This window comes from Thalassophryne amazonica, chromosome 11 (assembly GCF_902500255.1).
Source record: "Thalassophryne amazonica chromosome 11, fThaAma1.1, whole genome shotgun sequence".
Lineage (NCBI taxonomy): Eukaryota > Metazoa > Chordata > Actinopteri > Batrachoidiformes > Batrachoididae > Thalassophryne > Thalassophryne amazonica.
Genome location: NC_047113.1, coordinates 3669988 through 3693366, shown reverse-complemented (window position 1 = coordinate 3693366; position 23379 = coordinate 3669988). Strand labels below are relative to the sequence as shown.

Genomic DNA, 23379 nt, shown 5'->3' with positions numbered 1-23379 from the left:
AACATGGGGCCGTGCATTATCCTGCTGCAACATGAGGTGATGTTCTTGGATGTATGGCACAACAATGGGCCTCAGGATCTCATCACGGTATCTCTGTGCATTCAAAATGCCATCAATAAAATGCACCTGTGTTCTTCGTCCATAACAGACGCCTGCCCATACCATAACCCCACCGCCACCATGGGCCACTCGATCCACAACATTGACATCAGAAAACCGCTCACCCACACGACGCCACACACGCTGTCTGCCATCTGCCCTGAACAGTGTGAACCGGGATTCATCCGTGAAGAGAACACCTCTCCAACGTGCCAAATGCCAGCAAATGTGAGCATTTGCCCACTCAAGTCGGTTACGACGACGAACTGGAGTCAGGTCGAGACCCCGATGAGGAAGATGAGCATGCAGATGAGCTTCCCTGAGACAGTTTCTGACAGTTCATGTAGAAATTCTTTGGTTATGCAAACCGATTGTTTCAGCAGCTGTCCGAGTGGCTGGTCTCACACGATCTTGAAGGTGAACATGCTGGATGTGCAGGTCCTGGGCTGGTGTGGTTACAGGTGGTCTGCGGTTGTGAGGCTGGTTGGATGTACTGCCAAATTCTCTGAAACGCCTTTGGAGACGGCTTATGGTAGAGAAATGAACATTCAATACACGAGCAACAGCTCTGGTTGACATTCCTGCTGTCAGCATGCCAATTGCACGCTCCCTCAAATCTTGCGACATCTGTGGCACTGTGCTGTGTGATAAAACTGCACCTTTCAGAGTGGCCTTTTATTGTGGGCAGTCTAAGGCACAGGTGTGCACAGGTGTGCCTTAGAATGATAGATAATTGGCAAAGCTTCTGGGGAAAACCTGGTCTTGTTAGGAGAGACGGCATCCATCCCACTTTGGATGGAGCAGCTCTCATTTCTAGAAATCTGGCCAATTTTCTTAAATCCTCCAAACCGTGACTATCCAGGGTTGGGACCAGGAAGCAGAGTTGCAGTCTTACACACCTCTCTGCAGCTTCTCTCCCCCTGCCATCCCCTCATTACCCCATCCCCATAGAGACAGTGCCTGCTCCCAGACCACCAATAACCAGCAAAAATCTATTTAAGCATAAAAATTCAAAAAGAAAAAATAATATAGCACCTTCAACTGCACCACAGACTAAAACAGTTAAATGTGGTCTATTAAACATTAGGTTTCTCTCTTCTAAGTCCCTGTTAGTAAATGATACAATAATTGATCAATATATTGATTTATTCTGCCTTACAGAAACCTGGTTACAGCAGGATGAATATGTTAGTTTAAATGAGTCAACACCCCCGAGTCACACTAACTGTCAGAATGCTCGTAACACGGGCCGAGGGGGAGGATTAGCAGCAATCTTCCACTCCAGCTTATTAATTAATCAAAAACCCAGACAGAGCTTTAATTCATTTGAAAGCTTGACTCTTAGTCTTGTCCATCCAAATTGGAAGTCCCAAAAAACAGTTTTATTTGTCGTTATATATTGTCCACCTGGTCGTTACTGTGAGTTTCTCTGTAAATTTTCAGACCTTTTGTCTGACTTAGTGCTTAGCTCAGATAAGATAATTATAGTGGGCGATTTTAACATGCTGAGAATGACAGCCTCAACACTGCATTTAATCTATTATTAGACTCTATTGGCTTTGCTCAAAAAGTAAATGAGTCCACCCACCACTTTAATCATATCTTAGATCTTGTTCTGACTTATGGTATGGAAATAGAAGACTTAACAGTATTCCCTGAAAACTCCCTTCTGTCTGATCATTTCTTAATAACATTTACATTTACTCTGATGGACTACCCAGCAGTGGGGAATAAGTTTCATTACACTAGAAGTCTTTCAGAAAGCGCTGTAACTAGGTTTAAGGATATGATTCCTTCCTTATGTTCTCTAATGCCATATACCAACACAGTGCAGAGTAGCTACCTAAACTCTGTGAGTGAGATAGATTATCTCGTCAGTAGTTTTATATCCTCATTGAGGACAACTTTGGATGCTGTAGCTCCTGTGAAAAAGAGCCTTAAATCAGAAGTGTCTGACTCTGTGGTATAACTCGCATCTTAAAGCAGATAAGAAAATCAGAACAACCCCAGGTTTCTTTTCTGCACTGTAGCCAGGCTGACAGTCAGAGCTCTATTGAGCCGAGTATTCCTTTAACTTTAACTAGTAATGACTTCATGACTTTCTTTACTAATAAAATTTTAACTATTAGAGAAAAAATTACTCATAACCATCCCAAAGACATATCGTTCTCTTTGGCTGCTTTCAGTGATGCCGGTATTTGGTTAGACTCTTTCTCTCCGATTGTTCTGTCTGAGTTATTTTCATTAGTTACTTCATCCAAACCATCAACATGTCTATTAGACCCCATTCCTACCAGGCTGCTCAAGGAAGCCCTACCATTATTTAATGCTTTGATCTTAAATATGATCAATCTATCTTTGTTAGTTGGCTATGTACCACAGGCTTTTAAGGTGGCAGTAATTAAACCATTACTTAAAAAGCCATCACTTGACCCAGCTATCTTAGCTAATTATAGGCCAATCTCCAACCTTCCTTTTCTCTCAAAAATTCTTGAAAGGGTAGTTGTAAAACAGCTAACTGATCATCTGCAGAGGAATGGTCTATTTGAAGAGTTTCAGTCAGGTTTTAGAATTCATCATAGTACAGAAACAGCATTAGTGAAGGTTACAAATGATCTTGTTATGGCCTCAGACAGTGGACTCATCTCTGTGCTTGTTCTGTTAGACCTCAGTGCTGCTTTTGATACTGTTGACCATAAAATTTTATTACAGAGATTAGAGCATGCCATAGGTATTAAAGGCACTGCGCTGCGGTGGTTTGAATCATATTTATCTAATAGATTACAATTTATTCATGTAAATGGGGAATCTTCTTCACAGACTAAGGTTAATTATGGAGTTCCACAAGGTTCTGTGCTAGGACCAATTTTATTCACTTTATACATGCTTCCCTTAGGCAGTATTTTTAGAAAGCATTGCTTAAATTTTCATTGTTATGCAGATGATACCCAGCTTGCAGATGATACCCAGCTTTATCTATCCATGAAGCCAGAGGACACACACCAATTAGCTAAACTGCAGGATTGTCTTACAGGCAAAGACATGGATGACCTCTAATTTCCTGCTTTTAAACTCAGATAAAACTGAAGTTATTGTACTTGGCCCTACAAATCTTAGAAACATGGTGTCTAACCGGATCCTTACTCTGGATGACATTACCCTGACCTCTAGTAATACTGTGAGAAATCTTGGAGTCACTTTTGATCAGGATATGTCATTCAATGCACATATTAAACAAATATGTAGGACTGCTTTTTTGCATTTGCGCAATATCTCTAAAATTAGAAAGGTCTTGTCTCAGAGTGATGCTGAAAAACTAATTCATGCATTTATTTCCTCTAGGCTGGACTATTGTAATTCATTATTATCAGGTTGTCCTAAAAGTTCCCTGAAAAGCCTTCAGTTAATTCAAAATGCTGCAGCTAGAGTACTGACGGGGACTAGAAGGAGAGAGCATATCTTACCCATATTGGCCTCTCTCTTCATTGGCTTCCTGTTAATTCTAGAATAGAATTTAAAATTCTTCTTCTTACTTATAAGGTTTTGAATAATCAGGTCCCATCTTATCTTAGGGACCTCATAGTACCATATCACCCCAATAGAGCGCTTCGCTCTCAGACTGCAGGCTTACTTGTAGTTCCTAGGGTTTGTAAGAGTAGAATGGGAGGCAGAGCCTTCAGCTTTCAGGCTCCTCTCCTGTGGAACCAGCTCCCAATTTGGATCAGGGAGACAGACACCCTCTCTGCTTTTAAGGTTAGGCTTAAAACTTTCCTTTTTGCTAAAGCTTATAGTTAGGGCTGGATCAGGTGACCCTGAACCATCCCTTAGTTATGCTGCTATAGACTTAGACTGCTGGGGGGTTCCCATAATGCACTGAGTGTTTCTTTCTCTTTTTGCTCTGTATGCACCACTCTGCATTTAATCATTAGTGATCAATCTCTGCTCCCCTCCACAGCATGTCTTTTTCCTGGTTCTCTCCCTCAGCCCCAACCAGTCCCAGCAGAAGACTGCCCCTCCCTGAGCCTGGTTCTGTTGGAGGTTTCTTCCTGTTAAAAGGGAGTTTTTCCTTCCCACTGTCGCCAAGTGCTTGCTCACAGGGGGTCGTTTTGACCGTTGGGGTTTTTCCATAATTATTGTATGGCTTTGCCTTACAATATAAAGCGCCTTGGGGCAACTATTTGTTGTGATTTGGCGCTATATAAATAAAATTGATTTGATTTGTGCACTAATCATGGTGTCTAATCACCATCTTGATATGACACACCTGTGAGGTGGGATGGATTATCTCAGCAAAGGAGAAGTGCTCACTATCACAGATTTAGACTGGTTTGAGGGAAATGGTGATATTGTGTATGTGGAAAAAGTTCTAGATCTTTGTGTTCATCTCATACAAAATGGGAGCAAAACCAAAAGTGTTGCGTTTATATTTTTGTTGAGTGTATGTAGGTAAAATGCATATTGAACACTTTTCATACCAAAGTAACATGTTTCAGTAATTGTCATTGTTAAATCTCAAATATGCAAGTTTGTACTTTACCAAAGTTCATGCTCAGAACGTTGCTTCAGCTTTAACTACTCTTAATTAACAGCTTCACAGAGCTCCAGCAGGTTCAGAACTGTTCAGATAGGTTTGATTCATATTTTTCATCCAGATTTTAATGTTCAACAGACAGATTTAAAAATAAAATGGTCATGGATCGAATAATATAAATATTTAAGAGGCCATATTGTGCAAAATCATCTTTTACATTTCAGTGTTTAACATTTAATATTCAACATCTCCAAAGTCACACAATTCTGAGTGTTTTCACAGATATTCTCCTGATTTAAACAATTTAATACTTATGTGACATGTAACAGAAATGACTCACATCCTCTAATTTTACTTGGGATTATTAAATGCCCCAAATACACACTCCATAGTCCAGGATTACAGCTGCATTCCAAAAATTACAACAAAATCTTGGTATGCAAACTGAAAATTGCTACATCTCTTGCACGCACGCACATGCGCACACACCATCACCTTAAACAATTGATAGTTTTTTCCAAGATACATTTGGTAGTGCAGCAATAAACTATACCCATATGATGCCCCATTTTTGCAAAGTTGATAGACTGTAGTTTATTACATCCACCAAGCATGTAATAAAATCGTATTTTATTTATTTGTCTGTCTGTCTGTTAGCAAGATTACGTCAAAATTACTGCACAGATTTTGACAAATGTTCTCCAGATACATATTAGGCCATGGAAGATTCCATTAAATTTTCGAGGTGATCTGGATCCAGATCCTAATTCTGGATCACGTTTCACTTTATGTAGACTTTGAAGGATTACGTGAAAAACTACTTCACAGATTTTCACCACAGATAGATATTATCAATCAATCAATCAACTTTTTTCTTATATAGCGCCAAATCACAACAAACAGTTGCCCCAAGGCGCTCCACATTGCAAGGCAAGGCCATACAATAATTATGAAAAACCCCAACGGTCAAAACGACCCCCTGTGAGCAAGCACTTGGCCACAGTGGGAAGGAAAAACTCCCTTTTAACAGGACGAAACCTCCAGCAGAACCAGGCTCAGGGAGGGGCAGTCTTCTGCTGAGACTGGTTGGGGCTGAGGGAAAGAACCAGGAAAAAGAGATTGATCACTAATGATTAAATGCAGAGTGATGCATACGGAGCAAAAAGAGAAAGAAACAGTGCATCATGGGAACCCCCCACAGTCTACATCTAAAGCAACATAACCAAGGGATGGTCCAGGGTTACCCGATCCAGCCCTAACTATAAGCCTTAGCGAAAAGGAAAGTTTTAAGCCTAATCTTAAAAGTAGAGAGGGTATCTGTCTCCCTGATCTGAATTGGGAGCTGGTTCCACAGGAGAGGAGCCTGAAAGCTGAAGGCTCTGCCTCCCATTCTACTCTTACAAACCCTAGGAATTACAAGTAAGCCTGCAGTCTGAGAGCGAAGCGCTCTATTGGGGTAATATGGTACTACGAGGTCCCTAAGATAAGATGGGACCTGATTATTCAAAACCTTATAAGTAAGAAGAAGAATTTTAAATTCTATTCTAGCATTAACAGGAAGCCAATGAAGGGAGGCCAACACGGGTGAGATATGCTCTCTCCTGCTAGTCCCCGTCAGTACTCTAGCTGCAGCATTCTGAACCAACTGAAGGCTTTTTAGGGAACTTTTAGGACTTCCATGCCATATTATGGCATGGAAGACTCCACTGTATTTCTGAAGTGATCCGGATCCTGATTGGCAGACAACAGAAATCTGTGATTGCTCTTGTTTTTATATATTTCTGTATTTGTTATGCAGTAGTGACTTTTTGCATCCCTGTGGATGGGTCTATGATAACATGAAAATTCAGATGAATCCTCTGACACATGAGGTGGACTGTCGATGGATGTGTGATTACATACCCAATCAGAATGTTCTACCACGATCACGGGCGCTGTGCGTCACTGTGTCTCCATGATGCATTGATGCAGTGTGCTCCGGAGACACTCTGATCTCTCGCCCACCTGACTTTTTATATATCCTTATTTGTTTTCTCGAAAACAAAAGAGAAAACAGGCCAGTCAGGTGGGTGTGTCTGGGCGTCTCAGAGCCACGTGCCTCACCATGCTCAGCTTACTGGATTTTGCATGTGAACCCTCCATTATGGTAAATTGTCAGTTTCATTTTGGCTAGTGATTTAATTTACTGCAGTACGTAAGTATTAACCACTTACTCTGTCTTTTACGATACTTGCCCTTGATTGTTTGTTCCACACTTGTAAGTCAATTTGAATTAAACCATTGTGTCATGGTTTATGGCCCCTTCACACATAACACGAAGTTTGGCGAATGATGCAGAAAACGGCAGAAGAAAACGAATGGGCAAACCTCAAAAAAATTCCAGCTACTGTTGAGCTCGGTCGGACAGCCGTGTACAATCCTGCGGCGATGGTTTCGTGCACGTGCAAGGACAGTGTGACCACATGAGGTGTGATACCACAGACAGCAGCGCCACCAATTAAATGTTGGACAGATGTACATAAATCAATGAAAATGTGCGAGGACAAAATAATGAGAGAGCACAGAACATTATAAGAACAATGAATGTACTGTTTAAATGTAAGACGATCATGTTACTGGTAATGATGTGTAATTGATGATTTGACCGTCTATGTTCGAAATGACGAAACAAATGCATTTAATTTGGTCTGTTAAAATATTTAAGTCCTGTTATAAAGAACAGACGATACAAGAATTATCATCCTGCTGTTCCTTCATGTTCATAAACCGTGCCCATGGACGTAAACAAGGAATTGATGAACTGACATGAATGAATTGATGCACTCACATTATGAACACATCAGTTGGATCTACGTGTCCAAGTGGAGCTGGCTCCATGTGGTGGACGTGACATTTGGCTCACCGGCCATTCACATGATCAGACAGATATTTTCACATGGGATAGCCTGGCTGATGTCTAGTGTGCACTGAGGCACTGCTGAATGCGTTGCAAAGGTTATATGTGTTTATTTATCACCATGTTAGGAGAGCATGCCAATACAGGCACATCGCTGTGGCGTGTTGAGAGGTGATGTTCTTCATGGCACAATATGTGTTCTCCAGCTGTGAGTAGCTTTGACACAGCGGTCAGCTGCTGCAACACGCCCAGAGCAACACACAGCTGGAAAACACACATTGTGCCATTAAGAAAATCACCTCTCAACACACCACTGTGATGCACATGTGTGGGCAGGCTCTCATGACATGGTGGACATTGAAACAAACAAGTTTGCCTTTGGATCACCCCCAGCCACCTCACTGTGTGATCAGCCAGCCGGCCAGGCTAATGTCACATCCACCACATAAGTTATAGTCCACATGACAGAAAGAAAGAGTGGAAAATAAATACATACATACAATAAGGGGAAAAGGCTTAAACTCATTCATGTGTGATCACTTTGCTCACTGCACTCTGGACAAGGGGGCATTTCAGCTGACTGCTGGCCAGCAACTCACTCTCGGACAGAGTGAACACGGCATGTTAAATTAAAACAAAAAGAACAGAGAGAGGGAGGAAAATGAATAAAATCATACAATAAATAAATACATATTTACATAACAAATAAGTAAAATAAAACTGATTAAATACATAAATAATATGAGAATGAAATTAATTAATATGGTAAAAATAAAGTAAAATAAATAATCAAAGAAAAAAGAAGCAGAGGGTGAGAAAGGGGGACCACAGTGCTCTTCCTGACATGCCCACTTTATTCCTGAGATGCTCTCTTTATTTATTTATTTTTATTTCTGTTTGGTAGTGTGCAGACTGGAGCTGCTGTTCACCACTCCAGACAAGGGGGCATATCAGTGCGACGTAGCTGGGGGTGATCCAAAGCTGATCTTGTTTCTCATTTTCCTCATGTCATGAGAGGCCGTCCACACATGGGCATCATGGTGGCTTGTTGAGGTTATGTTCTTCATGGCACAATATGTGTCTTCCAGCTGTGAGTTGCAATGACACAGCGGTCAGCTGTTCCACCATGCACATGGCAGCCATCCAGATGTGCGCTGGACAGAGATCACACTCTGTTCACTGTTTGAGTCTTCACCTCAGCCGCACCTCAACAATGTTGGATCATGGTGCTGTGGGGGGGGATGACACACTCATATGCCATTTGTGTTGCTTGGGGGGGACACGGCATGCTTGCGGGCGACTTAGAAAATGCAGGTCCATTTGCACAGTTAGCTCGAAAGTGTTTGCCTGCTGTCTGCTTTCATGCTGACTTTGCAAATGGCTCCACCTTTTCCAAGTGCCCAGTGAGTGGTGTTGGATGTTCATGGGTGGTACCTGGCCTCCGGCCGAGAGTGGGTCAAATGGGCACTCATACGCTGTTCGCCGTCATTCGGCCACTGGTGTGAAGGCTGCCTCAATTGCGCCATTTGGTCAGGGTTCGATGTGGCTGATGATTTTCAGCCCCTTGGCCACGGCACGATATGTCTGACCTGTGGTTGACGTGCTGTGTGCATGTTGCAAGCACGGTCAGATGGCATTGCGACCTCATCTCGCCTGCTGGTCGAATAGATTTCCAGTGCGAGTGGCACACAAATGTAGAGTACATGTGCTGTGCCAAATGGATGTGGCAACTGCTGTGTGAGGAGTTGGAGACAGGTCCAATTTTTCACAAGTGGCATTCGAATCCTCTTTCGTGCACCATTTAGCCTTAATCATGTTATGTGTGAAGGGGCCATTAACAATGTCTGAATGAACCCAATATGCAGGCAGCAATGATACAGGAGGCAAGTTGCAAAAACCAAAGTGATTTAATGTTACAACAGTGACAAACAGTCCGAATAAGTGAGACGAAAGGGGTGTGGGTAAAAACCAAACACAAATACAGAATTCACAGTGTTAAAGGAGTGAACAAAAGAAAAAACTAAACACAGCAGCTTAAAGGAGGTGACAATCAATCTCAAGGTACTTACAAAACACAGGAGGGACCAATGTGAAGAAACTGGCAAATGAAACAAGGAAAAGGTGCGGCTTCAATACGCAACAGAAATAACAAGTAAATAAGCGGCAGGTGTGCATGGGGGAATCCCAACGAGAACCTCAATTCGGTGTGGTGATCACCGACAGCCACGGCACTTGAAATCTTTAAACAGCACATTAATCAGGCGTGATTACCCTGATCGATCAATCAGGTCATCTGATGATCACGCCACAGCGACAGCAAGCGAAGTTTAATCATCACAGTGCTTCCCGATAAGGATGCAGAACACAATGCGCTGTTAAAAAAAGAAAAAAAAAAGAAGCATGCAAAATTGAACTAAAAAAATCTGCGAAACTGCGAGGCCACGAAAGGGAGTTACGTTCTAAAAATAACCCGCAACAGGCGAAATCCGCCAAGAACATTAGAATGTTTTCCTATAAATAATTATGATGGCTTTGGTTGGACACGTGAGAAATTATTATTAGTGACTCACCAGTATTTCACAGTTCCTCTGACCACGCCTCTTTGTCGTGGCGCCACTAGGCTGTCCGGATTGGCTGATTACTCGGGTGGTATAAAAAATATTACCCGTCCGCGAAAAGGGTGTATTGCTATTTATTCTTTAGTGTTTTATCCAATTATATTGGCGTATCATTTATAGGTATATGATAATCCCTTGTATCTGTCCCCTGACTTGTTTGAAGCCAATTTGCTGTAAAAGTGATGATTAATTTTGTTCTGTGCTATATTTTTGAATCGAGCAGATTGATCAATGGGATGAGGAGTTGGGCTCCCACTATCTAGACCAGGGGTGGCCAAGTTTGGTCCTCGAGAGCCACCTTCCTGACACTCTTAGTTGTCTCCCTGCTTCAACACACCTGAATCCAATGAAAGGCTCATTAAGTCTGCTAACGAGTCTTTCATTGGATTCAGGTGTGTTGGAGCAGGGAGACAACTAAGAGTGTCAGGAAGGTGGCTCTTGAGGACCAAACTTGGCCACCCCTGATCTAGACCTACATTTGAGTCACAGTTATTACAATATATTTATTTAGCTGATGCTCTTATCCAAAGCAACTTCAGCCCCTGTCACACAGAAGGCGGGTGTGTGGCGTGTTAGTGACAGCTGGCATGTGTGCGCAGGGTTCAGTGGCATTTAATGTAGGACATCTGCTGCATTCTGACCAGTGTTTTATCAACTTTGTCTCTGTTTTTTACATTTTATCATGGATTTGGAGTTACTGAACAACCTGGTTCTTTCCAGTCTGTCACACAGACAGCGGGTGCGTTGTAAGAGGAACTGCTTAGCAAAAAATGAAACTTAAAAAAAGCAATAAAAAAGACAAGTGTATGATAAGTGTGAGTTTGGCATGTTAGGGTTGTTAGAAATGTAAAGTCACACGGCACTAACAAAGGACACCGAAGCCAAAGCGAACCAAGAAATCTGGACTTATGTTGACTTCTGGAGGCATCGTTTAACCGTCGTTCAGCTTCGTTCCTGTAGCTGGTGCTTCATCACAATTTTCAAACTGTTAAAAAAAAAAAAAGTGAACAAATCCCGATGACAACCTCAATTCGTCCGTATTCCGTTTTGCTTTCTGTCTTGATGGTTCTTCATAGTTTGCATAGTTCACGCCTACTCTGATGGCATTTGGTAGCTCGTTGCACCATCCTGGGATCATTAAGGAAAATTGCGTTGATTGCTTTGTTTGTAGGGATTGTAGTGCCAGTCCCCTTTTCTTGGGGGAACGGAGTGGCTGGGGGTAACATACACTTTTATGAGGGCAAGTTCAGACCCAGTAGTCGCTTTGTAAATATGCATTAGCGACTTGAATTTGATGCGGGCAGCAGTGTGTAGACAATAGAACTAGATAAGCAGTGCCCTTTTGGGTTGATTCAAAACCAGACATGCTGCCATGTTCTGGCTCATCTGTAAGGGCTTCACCATGCAAGCCAAGAGGCCTGTTAGAAAGGCATTACAGTAATTAAGGCATTAAATGACCTCAGCCTGCACCAGGAGTTAAGTGGCATATCGAGTTAGGTATGGCTTGATTATCTTATGTTAGCGTGAAACGGCACAACCCGGGGACAGAGGTGACTTGGTCCAAAAAGGATAGTTAGTCACCAATCATGATCCCCAAGTTCCTTGTTACTCTGGAGTGAGAGATAGAGAGCCTACATTTATGTTCATAGTGTGTAGATTGCTTGGCTGGGAAGACCAGCAGTCCAGTCCTGTAGAGATTTAGTTGAAGATGGTATTCCTCCATCCATATGAAGATGTGTGGCAGGCAATCCAAGATTTGCACCAAGACCATGGTATCATCTGGCAAGAATGATGGATTGAGTTGGGTATCATCTGCAGTGATAAGAGAAGCCATGTGAGCGGATAATGGGGACCAGGGAAGTAGTGTATATGGCAAAGAGAAGGGGCCCCTACATTGAGCCTTGTGTCATTCCTGTCGAGAGGCAGTGAGAAGCCATAGTCTAGCCATAATGCATTTAATGAACACCCATTGAAATAGGATTAATCACAAGAATGCGCTTTGTGAGACTAGAGCTAATAGGATGCAGTAGTTAATGATATTGAAAGCAGCTCATAAGCAGGATAAGTACTGAAGACTGAGCTGCCACTCGTACAGTTTTTAAGGCCTTTATTTTCTTTTCAGCTGCCCCCCCACCCCATCCCCAAATTGCTCTGGGTCACCACTTCTGTAACAGATCTTCATTGGAACTTGGTACAAGCTTTTCACCAGATGCCATTCTTGATGCTGGTCCATTTCTCCATGGAGGAACTTGCTCAAAGCTCCTGGTGTTCCTAAGCCATTACTTTCCCATCATCTCACAGTGGCTACATTCTAAAGCTTAAGTTAGAGTCATACTTCCACACAACCCTGCAGAAATGATGTTGTATGAATTTAGCCACAAGAGGAAAAAGACTGTGAGGAAGGTGGTTTAGTGAAGTACACGCAGTCTGTGAAAGACGGGCTATTTCTACACAGAAATGTTCCCTGCAGTTAACAGGGCATCCATAGGACAAATGAGTCAGTCACTGAGTCACAGTCCACAAAATCTCTGCATATTCAACAGTGCATATTTTGTATTTTGTAGTCATTTGCTTCTACAGTAAAGATATTAGGGGGAACTTCCCACTTGTCCTAGGGTCCACTAGTCCTAGTGTCTTAGCATGATGTTGTTTCTACATTCATGGTAGGCTATATGTTGCACTAAAGTGGGTTAAGTAATGTTACAGAAGTGTGACAATTAAAAAAAAAACTTTAATTATGGTGAATTACCATTATTTGTTGATTTTCAATTCAACAGATTTATAGACGACACTGTAATTAAAGGTGCTTAATGGTGTATGTCAACAAAATCACATTTTATTTTTGTAAATTGAACAAAACTAGATTTGATTTGTTAGCTGTTTGAAAGTATTACATTTATTTTTGAACTTTAAAATCAGTTTGTATCAAGTCTGGTTCCACAGAACAACAGCATTTGATACTTTTTAATCGCCGTGTCATCCCACCCCTTCCTGTAGTCCCGCAGTTTACACCACCGTAATTGGTGGCTGGCGTTGTATCCCTAACCAACGGCATGTAAAATGACGATAGAGCCCACATCGGCGTCCTCAAAGGCGTTTTAACTGGCGACAGAGGCAGACAAAACGGCGGTGCTAGCAGACAGTACGTTGTTCTAAACGCCACCTCCCAGTTAACGGCATTCAAAACGGCCGATAGGCGGTGGTCAGTATAAAAACGCTAGCACGCTGCATGCAGGTCTCTCACTCGCGGCCAGCTCCAGATATTTTTGCAGAGAAGCTCCAGTATACCTCCTAAAAGAAAATTGGCAGCGGCAAGGAGTTACCAAGACGTCTGGTTCAGAAGCAGAGGAGAGCCCTGTGGTGCAGACGAGCAACACGTTGAGGAGGGTAAAAAGGAGAGAAAAGAAAAGGCTGAGAGATGAGCTCCCTCCCCCTGTACTGACAGCTGCTTCAGCCTATTATACTCTGGGGGCGGTGCCTATAAGCAAAAGTTCCTGGAGTAACGCAGGATTTGCTTAAAAAGAGCGAATAAAAAATACTAATAAATTATCCTATTGACAGCTGCTGTACTTTTAAATTGCAGTATTATGATTGTAACCCTTTGAAAGCTGTAATTGTTGTCTGTTTTGCAGACAGAGTAACGGAGGTGAAGACAAACATCTACGTCACCAGTTTTGGACCCGTGTCAGACACAGATATGGTGAGAGCAGACGTTGGTCATTTATTCATTACGTCTTAATAATTCAGCCAGCTGTTGTCACACTTTTAGGGAGCTCACTGGCGAGGGCGTAATGGTGCTTTCTGTTCAGATGCTGGCTTTGTGTTAATTGTGACTTTCCCACATTCCGTGTGTGTCTGTGGCCATCTGTGCACACTCAGTCCTTACGACAGCACCCCATCTACTCACTTGACAATTTCCATTGTATCAGTGGTTGAAATCTCTCTTTTCATGGCCCTTCCTGTTTGTCTTTCTGAAACATGGACCCACCTGCACATCAGGTCATCAGCACCGTGTCTGTCAGAGAAGATGCATTTTTCCAAGTGCCTGAGGTTTTGATTGATCCATTATGAGGTTCATTGCTGTGGCTACTGAATGATGTAAAGCGGAGAGCAGCCGCTCAGATATCTAATCACCTCTCCCCATGAAGACAGTAACGACAAAATGTCATCACCACACCAACTTTGACCCCTGGCTCTGGTGATCTGTCAAATTATTTCAGCCAATCCACTCTTACACTACATGCACACTTATTAAGCAAGTTGTATGGCTGAGGATTAAATTGAATGCTTCTCAGAGGAACATACAGGTTCTGGTCATATAATTAGAATATCATGAAAAAATTGATTTATTTCAGTAATTCCATTCAAATAGTGAAACTTGTATATTATATTCATCCATTACACACAGACTGATATATTTCAAATGTTTCTTTTCATTTTGATGATTATAACTGACAACTAATGAAAATCTCAAATTTAGTATCTCAGAAAATTAGAATATTAAGACCAACACAAAAAAGGATTTTTAGAAATGTTGGCCAACTGAAAAGTATGAACATGAACAGTATGATCATGTGCAGCACTCAATACGTAGTCGGGGCTCCTTTTGCCTGAATTCTTGCAGCAGTGCAGCGTGGCACGGAGTCGATCAGTCTGTGGCACTGCTCAGGTGGTGTGAGAGCCCAGGTTACTCTCATAGTGGCCTTCGGCTCGTCTGCATTGTTGGGTCTGGCATGTAGCATCTTCCTCTTCACAGCACCCCATAGATTTTCTATGGGGTTTAAAGGTCAGGTGAGTTTGCTGGCCAATTAAGAACAGGGATACCATGGTTCTTAAACCAGGTACTGATAGCTTTGGCGCTGTGTGCAGGTGCCAAGTCCTGTTGGAAAATGAAATCTGAATCTCCATAAAGTTGGTCAGCAGCAGGAAGCATGAAGTGCTCTACAGCATTGCTTGTCTGATCATAACGATTCCAAAAATGTATAGTTTGGACTATCTATGATGGAATGTTCTGGAGTTATGGGGTAAAAACAGCAAAAACTGTGACAAAGGTCAAGTTCAGTTTGTACAGGGGTCAACATTTAAAGTTGCTCCAATTTCAGTAAAGAATGATGCAAATTATTATTTGGGTTAATAGGGTTCTAAAAAGGAATAGTTTGCACCATCTGTAATGCTTAGTTATCATGTTACGGGGTAACATATGTCACATGTCATAGAATCCAATGGATGTTGACCTTGTTTGACCTTTACTTTGGGGACCAAATATTCAACACAGTCAGAACTATTCAATCCATCCATCCATCCTTTTTCTTCCGCTTTATCCGGAGTCGGGTCGCGGGGGCAGCAGCTCAAGCAAAGCCGCCCAGACCTCCCGATCCACACACACCTCCCCCAGCTCCTCCGGGGGCAACCCCAAGGCATTCCCAAGCCAGCCGAGCGATGTAGTCCCTCCAGCGTGTCCTGGGTCTTCCCCGGGGCCTCCTCCCAGTGGGACGTGCCTGGAACACCTCTCCAGTGAGGCGTCCAGGGGGCATCCGGAAAAGATGCCCGAGCCACCTCAGCTGACTCCTTTCGACGTGGAGGAGCAGCGGCTCGACTCCGAACTCCTCCCGAGTGACCGAGCCCAGTCAGGGTCAACAGCTCCCCACAAGCACCGTGAACAGTGCTGGTGGAGAGCTGCTATCGCCTCCTGAGGCTTTGGACAGTTTGCCAGAATCTCTTCGAGGCCGACCGATAGTCCTCCTCCATAGCCTCCCCGAACTCCTCCCAGACCCAAGTATTTGCCTCTGTGACCGCACGGGCTGCAGCACGCTTGGCCTGCCAGTACCCGTCAGCTGCCTCCGGGGTCCCACCTACCAACAAAGATAAGTAGGACTCCTTCTTCAGCTTGACGGCATCCCTTACTTCCGGTGTCCACCACCAGGTTCGAGGATTGCCGCTGCGACAGGCACCAGAGACCTTGTGACCACAGCTACGAGCAGCCGCATCAAGAGTGGAGGTGGAGAACATGGTCCACTCGGACTCCATGTCTCCAACCTCCCCCGGGATCTGGGCGAAGCTCTCCCAGAGGTGGGAGTTGAAGACCTCGCTGACAGAGGGTTCCTCCAGTCATTCCCAGCAGACCGTCACGATACGTTTGGGCCTGCCAGGTCTGACCGGCTTCCTACCCTCCCAGCGGATCCAACTCACCACCAGGTGGTGATCAGTCGACAGCTCTGCCCCTCTCTTCACTCGAGTGTCCGAGACACGTGGCCGAAGGTCAGATGATACGACTACAAACTTGATCATCGACCTCTGGCTCAGGGTGTCCTGGTGCCACGTGCACTTATGGACACCCTTGTGCTCGAACATGGTGTTCGTGATGGACAAACTGTGACTAGCACAGAAGTCCAACAACTGAACACCACTCGGGTTCAAATCGGGGAGGCTGTGCTTCCTGATCACCCCCCTCCAGGTCTCACTGTCGCCGCCCACGTGGGCGTTGAAATCCCCCAGGAAAACAATGGAGTCCCCAGTCGGAGCGCTATCTAGTACCCCTCCCAGGGACTCCAGGAAGGTCGGGTACTCTGCACTGCTGCTCGGCCCGTAGGCCGAGGCAACGGTAAGAGATCTGTCCCCGACCTGAAGGCGTAGGGACGCGACCCTCTCGTTCACTGGAGTGAACCAACACTTGGCAACTGAATTGGGGAGCAATAAGCAATGCGACCCCAGCTCTCCGCCTCTCCCCGTGGGCGACGCCAGAAAAATGAAGCGTCCAGCCCCTCTCCAGGAGTTGGGTACCAGAGCCCAAGCTGTGCGTGGAGGTGAGCCCGACTATCTCTAGTCGGTATCGCTCAACCTCCCGCACAAGCTCAGGCTCCTTCCCCCCTAGCGAGGTGACATTCCACGTCCCAACAGCCAGGGGCTGTGAGCATGGACCGGGCCTCTGGGCCACCCACCCTCGACCGCCACCCAGTCCTCTCTGCACCCGACCCCCATGGCCCCCTCTGCAGGTGGTGAACCCACAGGAGGAAAACTATTCCATTTATTAAAAATGATGCAAATTATTGGTTGAAATAAAATGATTAATAAAAAAATATATACACTCAACAAAAATATAAACGCAACACTTTTGGTTTTGCTCCCATTTTGTATGAGATGAACTCAAAGATCTAAAAGTTTTTCCACATACACAATATCACCATTTCCCTCAAATATTGTTCACAAACCAGTCTAAATCTGTGATAGCGAGCACTTCTCCTTTGCTGAGATAATCCATCCCACCTCACAGGTGTGTCATATCAAGATGCTGATTAGACACCATGATTAGTGCACAGGTGTACCTTAGACTTCCCACAATAAAAGGCCACTCTGAAAGGTGCAGTTTTGTTTTATTGGGGGGGATACCAGTCAGTATCTGGCGTGACCACCATTTGCCTCATGCAGTGCAACACATCTCCTTCACATAGAGTTGATCAGGTTGTCAATTGTGGCCTGTGGAATGTTGGTCCACTCCTCTTCAATGGCTGTGCGAAGTTGCTGGATATTGGCAGGAACTGGTACACGCTGTCGTATACGCCGGTCCAGAGCAACCCAAACTTGCTCAATTGGTGACATGTCCGGTGAGTATACCGGCCATGAAAGAACTGGGACATTTTCAGCTTCCAAGAATTGTGTACAGATCCTTGCAACACGGGGCCGTGCATTATCCTGCTGCAACATGAGGTGATGTTCTTGGATGTATGGCACAACAATGGGCCTCAGGATCTCGTCACGGTATCTCTGTGCATTCAAAATGCCATCAATAAAATGCACCTGTGTTCTTCGTCCATAACAGATGCCTGCCCATACCATAACCCCACCGCCACCATGGGCCACTCTATCCACAACACTGACATCAGAAAACCGCTCACCCACACGACGCCACACACGCTGTCTGCCATCTGCCCTGAACAGTGTGAACCGGGATTCATCCGTGAAGAGAACACCTCTCCAACGTGCCAAACGCCAGCGAATGTGAGCATTTGCCCACTCAAGTCGGTTACGACGACGAACTGGAGTCAGGTTGAGACCCCGATGAGGACGACGAGCATGCAGATGAGCTTCCCTGAGACGGTTTCTGACAGTTTGTGCAGAAATTCTTTGGTTATGCAAACTGATTGTTCCAGCAGCTGTCCGAGTGGCTGGTCTCAGACGATCTTGGAGGTGAACATGCTGGATGTGGAGGTCCTGGGCTGGTGTGGTTACACGTGGTCTGCGGTTGTGAGGCTGGTTGGATGTACTGCCAAATTCTCTGAAACGCCTTTGGAGACGGCTTATGGTAGAGAAATGAACATTCAATACACGAGCAACAGCTCTGGTTGACATTCCTGCTGTCAGCATGCCAATTGCACGCTCCCTCAAATCTTGCGACATCTGTGGCATTGTGCTGTGTGATAAAACTGTTGTGTGGGCCGCCAGAAGAGGAGGTACTGCTGGCCCACCACCAGAGGGCACCCTGCCTGAAGTGCGGGCTTCAGGCACGAGAGGGCGCTGCCGCCATGGACACAGCCGGGGGTGACAGCTGTCGCTCATTACCTCTTGACAGCTGTCACCCATCTACTCAACATCATCTCACTCCATAAAGACCAGACGTCATCTCCACCTCGTTGCCGAGATATCATACTTCATTGGAGGTAATATCCTCAGCCATTTGTGTTTCTAATAAGCTGTATATTGTGAGTGTTTGCAGGAGTACTGGTCCCTCTTCTTGTGGAGGCTGAGTGAGTGCAGGACGGCACTCTTTTCCTCTGAGGGATCACTGTAAATACCTCAGCATTCTGAGTGAGAGGTGGAGGTGGCATTCCCACCGTTGTTGTTACTGGGTGTACACACACCCACACTTGACTGTCTTTGTTCTTCGCCAGCAGTACCAGATCCGACAGTCGGGGACGGTGATCACCTGGGAATTCGGGACTTGGCAGCTCCAGTATTCACCAGGTTCTGGGGCGGTGGAAATCGTGTGGTTCCGGCTCTTCTTGGGACAGACGTCTTCTATCCTCGAGCCTGCCCACACGTCACCTTTGTGTATTGACTGTTATGATATTCTGAGATTGTCTGTATGTTCGTTGTGCACATTCACAACATTAAATTGTTATATTTTGGCTCATCTATTGACCGTTCATTTGCGCCCCCTGTTGTGGGTCCGTGTCACTACACTTTCCCAACAAAAACTGCACCTTTCAGAGTGGCCTTTTATTGTGGGCAGTCTAAGGCACACCTGTGCACTAATCATGGTGTCTAATCAGCATCTTGATATGGCACACCTGTGAGGTGGGATGGATTATCTCAGCAAAGGAGAAGTGCTCACTATCACAGATTTAGACTGGTTTGTGAACAATATTTGAGGGAAATGGTGATATTGTGTATGTGGAAAAAGTTTTAGATCTTTGAGTTCATCTCATACAAAATGGGAGCAAAACTAAAAGTGTTGCGTTTATATTTTTGTTGAGTGTATATTCCATTTATTAATCATTTTATTTCAACCAATAATTTGCATCATTTTTTACTGAAATTGGTGAAACTTTAACTTTTGACCTCTGTACAAACTGAATTTGACCTTTGTCACCATTTTTGCTGTTTTTACCCCATAACTCCAGAACGTTCCGTCGTAGATAGTCCAAACTATACCTTTTTGGAATTGTTATGATCAGATAAGTAATGTGATATAGTTTACAACATGATTAGAGCATTTTTAAACTTTCGCCTCTGTGTAATTCTTCATTGACCCCTACCTGGCTCCAGCTACCACCCTGGGATGGCTATCATACATTTTTGTGTAGGCCATGATACACTGAGGTTGGATTCAAAGTGTCATTTCTTCCCTTTAAGTGGTATCGATTAGGTCAAAATTGATGACTTGCTCATGGACTATGACTGCAGCAGATGTTTTCACTGATGAACTCGTCCCATCTGCTCAGAAGTGATGTTCATCAGTGAAATCACAGTGGCTGCAAAGAAAACCTGAACCCTCTTGGCTGTTTCTGGAATGGCTTTGGATACCACTGAACTACAACCCCAATTCCAACGAAGTTGGGACATTGTGTAAAATGTAAAGACAAGATATTTAATGTTCAAACTGATAAACTTTATTGTTTTTGTGCAAATATTTGCTCATTTTGAAATGGATGCCTGCAACACGTTTCAAAAAAGTTGGGACAGTGGTATGTTTACCACTGTGTTACATCACCTTTCCTTCTAACAACACTCAATAAGCATTTGGGAACTGAGGACACTAATTGTTGAAGCTTTTGTAGGTGGAATTCTTTTCCATTCTTGCTTGATGTACGACTTCAGTTGTTCAACAGTCCGGGGTCTCCGTTGTCGTATTTTGTACTTCATAATGTGCCACACATTTTCAATGGGCGACAGGTCTGGACTGCAGGCAGGCCAGTCTAGTACCTGCACTCTTTTACTACGAAGCCACGCTGTTGTAACACGTGCAGAATGTGGCTTGGCATTGTCTTGCTGAAATAAGCAGGGACGTCCCTGAAAAACATGTTGCTTGGATGGCAGCATGTGTTGCTCAAAAACCTGGATGTACCTTTCAGCATTGATGGTGCCATCACAGATGTGTAAGTTGTCCATGGGCACTAACACACCCCCATACCATCACAGATGCTGACTTTTGAACTTTGTGCTGGTAACTATCTGGATGGTCTTTTTCTTCTTTTGTCTGGAGGACACGATGTCCATGATTTCCAAAAACAATCTGAAATGTGGACTCATCAGACCACAGCACAGTTTTCCACTTTGTGTCTGTCCATTTCAAATGAGCTCAGGCCCAGAGAAGGCGGCGGCTTTCCTGGATGTTATTGATGTATGACTTTCACTTTGCATGGTAGAGTTTTAACTTGTAGATGTAGTGATGAACTGTGTTAACTGAAAATGGTTTTCTGAAGTGTTCCTGAGCCAACTATTATGTGTCGACGCGGGTTGAGGAGCGGACCTGCGTCTGACGGAACCCAGCGCTAAAACAACCAGAAAGCGGTTCCAATAACACAACAATTTTATTTTCCCCCTTTGGTGCATAACAAAGTGTACAAACGAAAACTGCGTCAGTCGGGCGGAGTGAAGGACGGCACGCTCTCCAGCGCCCAAAAGGATCAAAGCCCGGCACTTCTGGACCCACGTTCACCGCCAAACACCCCCCAGGTGGACACGACAAACCGACTCTGCGAAGGATAGAAAAGGTGAGGTAAGTCAGCAGCTACAACTAATATCCTTCAGAGGCACACACTATCAGCAACACATTCAGGTCTGACTTTAAACTTTATGTAAATGAGCAGCTTCTCACAACAGGTGGAGGATCATCAGTTCACACGCCACGGCAGTGAGAAGCGAGCTGCACAATTCTCATCAAAGTTCAAATATACTGCGTAACAAAATACCAAGTTACTGTTAACAATTATTCAGATAATCAATCACCTCTGATGTGTGCTGACAGCATGTGTCCCTCACCCTTCCTCCTTCACAGGCACGATGTGTCAAACCCAGGCGCGGTCCTCAGTGTCTCACAAATGAACATCACAAGGTCAAGTTCCCGGCAATTCTGCTTGAATCACACATGACTTAAATGCAGAACACCATCTCATTATCTGCGTCAGCTGAAAGTCTTTAAGGTTGCACGTGAGCACCATCCACAGGTGCTGCACATCATGTTGATGAGGGTGAAGGACTCTTCTGCCAGCACCTTCTCCACAGACAATAAATCAGTTTGCATACCACCTGGAGAGCAAAGAAAAGAAAAGAACACCCAAATGTCCAGCCAAACCCCCCAACACACAACACCAACGTGGTAAGATCCTTTACACAATGATGTCTGTTTTTAATGCAGTGCTACCTGAGGGGTCGAAGGTCACGGGCATTCAGTATTGGTTTTTGGCCTTGCCGCTTACGTGTAGTAAGTTCTCCAGATTCTCTAAATCTTCTGATTATATTATGGACTGTAGGTGATGGAATCCCTAAATTCCTTGCAATTGAACATTGAGAAACATTGTTCTTAAACTGTTGGACTGTTTTTTCATGCAGTTGTTCACAAAGTGATGATCCTCGCCCCATCTTTGCTTGTGAACGGCTGAGCCTTTTGGGGATGCTCCTTTTATACCCAATCATGACACTCACCTGTTTCCAAACAGGTGTTCTTTGAGCATTCATCAACTTTCCCAGTCTTTTGTTGCCCCGTCCAAACTTTTTTGAAATGTGTTGCAGGCATCCATTTCAAAATGAGCAAATATTTACACCAAAACAATAAAGTTTATCACTTTGAACATTAAATATCTTGTCTTTGTGGTGTATTCAGTTGAATATAGGTTGAAGAGGATTTGCAAATCTTTGTATTCTGTTTTTATTTACATTTCACACAATGTCCCAACTTCATTGGAATTGGGGTTGTAGATTATCCATAATAACAGCAGGCCATAGAGTACCAAAGTGAGATGTCACCTATCCATAACCGTGGTTCCACACTGTCTTTTCCAATCCAATCTGAGTGCAATGTGGGGACATTTTCCATCATCGTGGACATTGGGGAAAGATTAAACAAATAAAGTCAGTTATTTATATTTATTGTGTCAAGTATCAGTTTGGTGAAAGAATACTAACTTGTCTTGTCTCCTCCGTCATATGCCTGACAGAGGAGACAAGATGGCGCCTGTGTTTGTTTTGGCTGCTGCTCGTCTGTTGCCGCGTCAAATTTTTGTTTTGGTTCTGATCGTGTGTGCTGTTATATTAGCTTTAACAGGCAGCGGTTGTGTTTGTGCTGTAAGGAGTTGCGACCGCAGCTGTCTTTTCAAAATTAAAGAGTCAATGGAATGCCTCTTTAATGACTGGGATCACTATAAACAAACTTTTCCTCCCCCGTTCGTCTGCCCTCCTTCCTCCCAGGAATACCTGATGTTGTTGCGATGTCCAGGTAATCCTAAAAGGAGGAGAAGAAGAGGCTGCAGAGCAGGCGTCCAGGTTCGGGTCAGGCGTGAAGTATGGGCGGCGGCCCGTATACATCGGAGGTGTAGATGGCCCGGTCCTCCTCCTGCAGGATATGGCTGGCTGTGCTGCCCTGTTTACACATCCCACCACCCATCTGCATAACGAGGTTCGGCCTGTATGTCCCTGGATTCCTGATGGATGTGCCTGGACTTTGGGTTCATCTTGGCTCTCTGTGTGTACATCCACGGAGCAACGTTGGTCCTGCTGGTACAGCTGGGCGTCACGTGATC

At 44.3% G+C, this 23379-nt stretch overlaps 1 protein-coding gene across 1 annotated transcript in view; it reads left to right on the top strand.

Annotated features, from left to right (window-relative positions):
• Positions 1-23379, top strand: part of LOC117520653 (gamma-aminobutyric acid receptor subunit alpha-2) — a 159850-nt gene that overhangs the window by 44173 nt on the left and 92298 nt on the right. Inside the window, exon 4 of the mRNA XM_034181961.1 lies at positions 13777-13844. Coding sequence (XP_034037852.1) covers positions 13777-13844 — 68 coding nt within the window. The remainder of the gene's footprint in view (positions 1-13776; positions 13845-23379) is intronic.